At 29.7% G+C, this 8,419-nt stretch overlaps 1 protein-coding gene across 6 annotated transcripts in view; it reads right to left on the bottom strand.

The window, feature by feature from the left end:
• Positions 1-268: 268 nt before the first annotated feature.
• Positions 269-8,419, bottom strand: part of LOC143236998 (juvenile hormone acid O-methyltransferase-like) — an 81,193-nt gene continuing 73,042 nt past the window's right edge. For all 6 annotated transcript variants that reach the window (XM_076475779.1, XM_076475785.1, XM_076475784.1 and 3 more), the window contains 2 exons: positions 5,362-5,509; positions 269-1,684 (listed from right to left, as the gene is read on the bottom strand). In XM_076475779.1, coding sequence (XP_076331894.1) covers positions 1,506-1,684; positions 5,362-5,509 — 327 coding nt within the window. In that variant the 3' untranslated portion in view covers positions 269-1,505. The remainder of the gene's footprint in view (positions 1,685-5,361; positions 5,510-8,419) is intronic.

The raw sequence follows: 8,419 nt of genomic DNA, 5'->3' as shown, positions 1-8,419 counted from the left end.
CTGTCGTGTCATCGTCTCTTCACTTCCAGTGATGTAGGCATTTAGGGCCTGTATCTGAATTGTAAGAGTAATTACTAATGTAAAGCCGAAACATGAAACAACCATTAATAGCAGTAGATAAAATATAAAGCCTCATTTTATATCTTAAGTATGTCTTATGTTTCAAATATACTTTTTATCTTTTATTTAACCTAATTAACAGCTGTTGTGTTAAATGTATGTATTTATTTTAGTAAAGTAAATAAGCCTTACTAAAATATTTTGATAATCTCATTTTATTAAAGTATTCCGTACACCAAGCGTTTCTTGGGAATATTTTCAAACACAAATACACACATTCAAAATTAGTTTCTAACTTTGTAACAAAATGTAACTCTTACTCAAAGTTTTTCAAAATAAACATAAACATGAAGGTCGTGCAAGAAAAATTCCACGATAAACATTTCACAAAAATTGAAATATGCTTTCTGGAATACTTGGTGGGATCGGTAATATATTTTTTTTTTTATAATTCTATCATTCTTGACATAATTTTAATAATATATAAATATGTAAGAGGTTTAGCCTACTAAATTACAGCAGTACAGTCGTTTCGTCTAAAAATTACTCTGCTAAAACTATCTTAGGCTATCTCGTTTTCTTCTTTACTGTGTTTGCTTTCTATTACTGTACCTTTTTTTTCCGTAGTTCGTCGTGAAGATTTCTCCTTTTTCACGAACATACAAAACATAAGCAGTGTTTTATTCTATATATAAATAGTTTTTTGAACTTTTAATAAATTTGTAACTCGGTACACTGTTTTCATTTGACTATTTGCTAAGCAATGGAGTATTTGTTCTTTGTAAATTACGGGTATCGAAACTCTATATTAAATTACACTTACAACTAAATATTTCTAAAATAAATACATCCGAATATTCTATTCCCTTGTCATGACATATTATTGTATCTAAGTATCTTGTTGCAAATGTGTTGTGTACGTTTTTAATTTCAAAAGTATTAATGGGCTTCAAAACGTCTAAATGTTAACACATAAAAGAGAACATAAGAATTTACTAGATTTTTAAAGTTTCATAGTTTGTACGAGATTGACAGGTTTTCACCTAGGGAGAGTCATTTTTTGCCTCACACATTAAAGTAAATGACAGTTCATGATCTGTGATTAAATATTCAATATTTTGGTATCTGTTATAAAGTTAACTCAAAAAGAGGTGCCATGCTTTTCTACTTTATAACCAAAAACAGTCAGTATAAACCTTAAGTCCAACATAGATTATGCCTTAAACTCCATTTAAAAAAGTTGTAAAACGGCCATCCAAACACATGTAGCGAAAGATATATAAAATGGCATGCATAGTCTAAGATATTATTATCACTCTCCTCGATAAATGTATAATAATTATTTATGTAATAAACTTTTATCCATAAGAATATAAAGGTTTTTATATTCAGTACTTCCTTTTACCCTATTAAGAATGTTAAATATACACTCTTTGTAAAGCACTCTAATTTTTTGACTGTAAGTACATTTCAAAGTTTGTGTAAGGAGAGAAAACGGTACCATCAGATTCACAATAAACACCATGTTTAAGAAATAGTAACCACGTATCTTCCCAGAATTTCTCCAATAATCTCTTTGGGATTTGTTTGATAATTTCTTCAGGCAAAGTTGATTCATAGAAATCTAGAAGTAAAGAAGTAATTGCATTTAAAACTACGTTAACTTATAATGAAACCAACTTTATATTGTTGTAACGTTTTTGTATTTGTTAGTTCTTTTATATTATTTGTTAAAACTAATTTTTAAGGACAGTTCACGTGACAATGACTAATAAATATATTTATTCAATGACGTTTACTATAGGTTATATTCAGTCTAACATATTTATAAACTTACTTGTATATAATCTTTCACATAAATACTCTAAAAAGAGCGTATAGCCTGATGCGGCTGTGCTATAAGAAAGCACACTCAGGCAAAATCAGCGTTATTTGAAACTCAAACTAATAGATACAATAGTTTTCACTGTACTGATAAACTCGCTGAATAATCATTTAGTAAATCAGTTACTTTATGAGAACTTTGTTTAACAACTATATACCGAACACGAATATATCTCTATACACAGGAAATTACTAGATTATTAGCTTTATTTAATTTGTAGATAGTAATCCATGCACCGTTTAAAAACAAATATTAATAAAATTATTTAATTATATTTCCACATAGAATCATGATGGATGCCCTTTGGATTTATCTCCCTTCTTATCCTTTTAGATTTTTTAAATCATTTAAATGATCCTTTTCAGTACAATATATCTCACTTCCTAATCTTTGCTTAGCTTTCGGGTTTGTCCTTTTTTAAAGTTGGAATTTAACATACCGTGTAACCGCGATGAAATATTGCACTAACAGCCTTAAACATACAAAAAAAACCTTTGATTTGATCACTAGTTGCTCTTTCTCGGATACGAGTGCAGAAAATCTAAAGCCATGTTATATTCTATACAAACATCAGTTTTGTTGTTGTGATTGCTGCTCAATAACTGATTCAGTATTTTCTAATGCTCGTTCGCACAACTGGTTAATTGAGTGTATAGTAGCATATCTCCACCATGTGATCGAAAAAGGAATATTGGGTTGTTATTTTGGATTTCAAAAATTGATACATTTTCGCAAATAAGGTTTATTCAAACTTCCAACCTTGATTTTTATATAGTCTCATACGTACCCTACATCATGAAATGATTTCACAGAAGAATTTTCTTCTTAGACTTTATTTCCTGGCTAGGAACTCCATATATTTCAATTCATTTGGCAAATAATCTTATCATATATTTATTATTACTCTAAATTTTAATTAGACGTTTTTAAGAATGTTAGAAAATTTACCAGCATTTTCGTAAAAACAATATTGTTCATTCTTACTCTCAAAAATCTATAAAATTTGAGAACAGGCGAGTCTTGCGCAGTACACTGTCAAGAATATACATGAAAAAACAACAACAAAATATAATGAAAAACCGTAGGTATTAATATAAACGTAAAACGGTAAATCTGTTACATTGTCTTAAGTGTAACTTGTACTCATCATTTTTCTGTAGATTTCCAAAATCCAACTGTATGGAAGAGTGTTTTACTCAGCTATTTTACTCAGTAAGATCTTAACATTTGAAGGTTGTTGGGATTGAAATGAGCTTCAAAATATGGACACTGTAGACATACGAACTGTAGTCATTTATTCTATCTACTAGTATATTCCTATTTCTAATATAAGCTCTCTAAGACGCATAATGAACTCTACTGTATCCAGTAACGTTTGTCTTTATGGTACATGAAGTGAGTGCTTTTGCAACGATAGTTATTGTGAACTCTTTCATTCTTTCAGTTGAGTGTTGGACCACGTTAGTTGTTTTTTTCAATTATAGATTGTTCCATCTTGTACTTTAGGTTAATCTTCGTTATTATCGAAATTTTATGTATAATTTACTTTGGACTTTTTATATATTGGCTTCAAGGTAATACTTTTAATTATCTTAAATGTAAAAATAATAATCATACATCTAGTAATCCTGTAAAGGTCTACCATAATTGACTCGAATTTCATGGTTTGTTTGTTCATCGTGGCCTAATGATTACATCATTATGCTTCAGAATGATGAGAGTTTCACCAACAATACATCTCATATGACACGCTGAAGCAATTAGTTCTACTTTGTAACTTTATTCATAAATCTCTAGAATGAGGATTTCTCTTCTTGTGTACAATGATTTTCCTGCATGTTATCTCGCGAAGTTCTGCTTCGAGTGCAATAACTGTCATATAATTCATAATAATTCTTTGATCATAGTCTGATTTTTAGACTTCTAAGGGTTGTTTAACTGTCTAAGTAAATTCTGGAACATTAATTGGGAGAGATGTGGCCATAGCTGTTCAGAAATGTTTGGTGTTATAGATGGCACAAAAGTTGTAATAAGATGTATACCAGATAGTTCTCCCGTTTCTTGCTTAATACTAATTTATTCGTTTATACTGAAATCTCAAGCAGATGCAGATTAAGGAATGATTGGCTTTATCTTTGTATATCCAAAGTTTTCATTTTGTTATTTTTTTGTATTTCCTGCTGTTTGTCATTACAGCCTTTCTGTACATTTCAAACCTTATTCTTATAAATCTTCTGTATATCTACAATAAGTTCACTGGTCTTATCACCAATCCAAGTTGTTTCTTTTCATTCTTCTTCAAATATTAAATGTCTTTGTTTTAACTATTCTCTTAAATTTCTTATCTTACCTATTTATATTATTTTAATTATTTCCTCGCTACTTGTTCGCGTTGTTGTCATCTTGAAGTTGGTGTTTCTAAAACTCTATTTTATCTTCATAGGAATTATTCTACTTTCAACATCAGTTGTAATATATTCTATTAGGCGTGGGAGAATCTCTTGGATTATTTGTTTAAAACAATCAGTCCATGTAACGATAATAAATTATTGTTTCTGTAACGTTTACTAAAGCCTATATTCACTAGTTGGTCTAAAATATTTTTATACTTCTTGGCTTAGGACGCCAACCAACTCTTTATTAACTAAATCACAGAAAAATATATACAGTTAATCGCACTGAAATCATGAACTTAACAAATACTTAGTGATTTCAAATTAATGACTGTATTTACATACCGCTGAGTCACTGGGGACTTTTTGGTTAAAGTGTAATTGATAAATGAATAATAATTTAAGAAGTTACTTATCTTCGAGTTTCATGTGTCTCGTCCCCCGCTAGAACAGCGGTAAGACTACTGATTTACAACCCTAAAACCGGATTTTCATACCAGTGGTGGGCAGAGCACAGATAGCCCATTGTGTAGCTTTGTGCTTAATTCAAAACAACAATAACAACAACTAACCAAAAATATCAAATTCAAGATATAGCGTACAACTATATATTCATCAATCTAGATGTATTGCTATTTGATCTCAGAATTAATTATCTCTCAAAATATTATAATAACATTTTGTGTACACGATCGTAAATTCTAGCTTTATGATGTCGTGAAATGTTTTGTTAGTAAAGTCAGTACAAGTAGATGTCAGTTGTAACACAAAAAAATCATTATAATATATATGGCACCTGTACTTTACCTTGTTGCCAATATAAATATGATTAAAACAGTTAATAATTCAGCAAAATATTAGATAAAAATTAAAAAACAAATGTACTTTACGCTGGGTTATATCTTGACAAATAAAAACACAAATATATATACAAAATGGTCAATTGAGTGAAAACATTAATAAATTAATTCCTTATTAAATATCTTAACACACAATATCCATATTATTGAACAGCTCCCTTACCCAAGAATCCTTTTTTTGATCCGTAAAAACTTACTGCAGAACCTGAAGTAATGGTAATGGGGTGAAAGCCACACTCTTTTGCCAATTTTATAAATTCACCACAAGGATTATTCCACAAATGAGTAGCCGGAATATGTTTATCGATGTCCTGTGTATAGAAATAATGTAGTGAATTATAACACTTTACGAACATGTACATTTAAAATAAAATTTATAACGAATTTGCTTAGACACTTGGAACTTTATTTTCTGACGGAGAAAACGAGCTTATTTTCGTTTCAATAGATAAATACAAGTAAATAACAACATCTCAATATATCAGTGTAGACATTTGATTTTCAAAATTGAATCTAAACATTACCACAATCAGTTTTACAACTAAATTACGTGAATACTGTGGACAATATTGTGCCTCATTCTTTTCATGCAGTAGGAAATTAATAAAGTCTGTGCATAGAAACAAGAAGAGACATGCCAAGAATATCAACTTAAATGAGAGTAATACGATTCATCAGATCTCAGTATGCCAAATAAATTTTCGAAAATTTGAAAAACGTATGTAAAGATAATCTAGATGGTTGGTTGGATAATATAAAATCAAAAGTCAGAATGGTGAATGTCTTAGAAATGCCTCAGAAAAAAATGTTTTGTTTCTATCAGAGGAATATTATCCAACTGTAAGAAACCTGACATGGTTCTGTGAGATGAGGATAGTGGAAATTTAATGACAGACTGCAAGAGGGAGCTGACACACACACACATAGTTGGAAATATCAGATAGTTTAGGTGAATCAGACAGATGATTACTGGCAGGGCTGTCCACATTCGTAAGACCACCATACAGGGAAAGGATATTTGCAAATAACCATGGCAAATGTATGGGTACTGCTACATGCTTTGTGTGACTGACTCTTTGCTCTTAGCCCTTTCTTCCTGATAAGCAGCAAATCTCGATTAGTGTATTAAGATCTTTGAACGATGTCGTCATTTAAAACATAAAGAATGGGGAACTGAATGAGAAAAAGCACAAACGTTTGTCACACTGGTCTAATGGAAGAGTGTAGAAAAGGAGAAGGAAATATAGAGGTGAATAAAGCATTAAATCGATGGATAGGACATATGTTACTTGAATTAAGTTGAATTAAGCATTATTACAAACATAATTTTAAGAAGTTTATAAATTTTAAAAGAGTCTGTGCCAAAGCCGGTACCAAAGTCTTAAATATAAATAAATAGTATTAAAACTGCATTATTCCTACACTATAATATAACGCTCAGTGATAAATATCAAAACTGTTATATTAGAAGGCTGTTGTTGTTGTTGTTTTGAATTAAGCACAAAGCGACACAATGGGCTATCTGTGCTCTGACCACCACGAGTATTAAAACGAGGATGTTAGCGTTGTAAGTCCGCAGGCATATCGCTGAGCAACTGGGGTTTTTTAGAAGGCAATTTAATAATTAATAGTACTAAGGTGCAAAGTAAAGATACTTTTCCTTTACAGATTTACTTCCCGTGGTTATTGGCTTAAAATTTTGGTTGATGTGACATTAATGTGGCTGTACCCTGTTAAATATTAAGAAGGAACTACAAAAGTAGAGGGAAGAGCGTTTATACGTTGGCCATGCTAAACTTCTCTATTTTGTAAATAAATATTAAAGTATAATATTAAATGTTTTTAGACAAGATAAATTAATAAACAGAAAATAAGACGTATTATTCCCAATATCTAATCTGACTAATCCTTCTATAAGTGTAATGATAATTCTCTATGGATAGATGGCTTGGCGATTAGCACATCAGAATGTGAATTAGAAAGTTGACGTTTTGTGATATGAAAGCACTTATTTTTTGGCACTTTCAGATGCAAGTGAATTATAAATGTGACAATCAGTTTAACATTTCTGTTTAGTAAGACAGATGCTCACCAGTAGCTAAAATTAAAGGTTGCTATACTAGAATCCTGAGAGTCTTCGAACTGACCGTTTAGTAAACTTATCTATTCTGCTATTTGGGTTTAATACCTTTTCTAATTACTTTAATCTTATATTATGGATTGAAATATCTAATGATGTAAATATATGTATCTATTTGTATTTATATCATTAGAAAAACCTTATACATAACACTAGTCAACATATTAACAGCAATCTTTCAAGATAGTTGCAAAATGTTTGAAACTTGTCAATATTTCCAACACAACTCCATATCTATTTCCCAAACTAGGCAAGCATATAAACACATTCTTCCAAATATTAATAATATACGCTTTTAAACTTTCTTCTCAATTTATAACACTTTCTATTAGAATCAATATATTTTTGTAAATAAGCTTCTATCTTAGGCAAATCCACATACACGGTTTCCAACAAATGCATATACCAGAGAGCGTTGAATAACATTTGTATTACTTCAAATAACAATAAATTTCAAAACAAAATATCTTCTGAAGACTTAAGTTTTAGTTAAGCTAATTAATAAACTTCTACATGAATTTCGTCATTAGCCATAATAAATTTAATTCTGTGTTAAAATTTTTAACATTTTCCATTACAGCTATTGGGAAATAAAATACAGCATCAAGACCCCTTGGTTTGTTATGCCAGACATTTGTTTTAAAAGCTGTTCCATAGATAAAAGTTCAATGTGTTAACTCGAGGCAACTCTTCGGGAGTTGTCATTTTGTTCAAAAGCTGGTTCAGTTCTAAAATCTGTAATAACATATTCACAAATAATAATAATAAATGATGAACGTAATATGAATAATAATAAATGATGAACGTAATATGAATAATAATAAATGATGAACGTAATATGAATAATAATAAATGATGAACGTAATATGAATAATAATAAATGATGAACGTAATATCAATAATAATAAATGATGAACGTAATATGAATAATAATTAGCTTAAAAAGTTTCAACTCATCTGAAGATGTTTAGTTTTTATCTAAAATAATAAGTTATTTTCTTGTATATTCATTTTGGTATACCTTATACTTCTCAAGTGACTTTTGGAATCAGTAGTTTTCTCTGGTAGTACTTTTAGGATA

The sequence above is a fragment of the Tachypleus tridentatus genome, chromosome 13 (genome assembly GCF_004210375.1).
Source record: "Tachypleus tridentatus isolate NWPU-2018 chromosome 13, ASM421037v1, whole genome shotgun sequence".
Taxonomy (NCBI): domain Eukaryota; kingdom Metazoa; phylum Arthropoda; class Merostomata; order Xiphosura; family Limulidae; genus Tachypleus; species Tachypleus tridentatus.
The sequence above is the reverse complement of the archived record's forward strand: the minus strand, read 5'-3'. Positions and strand labels throughout refer to the sequence as shown.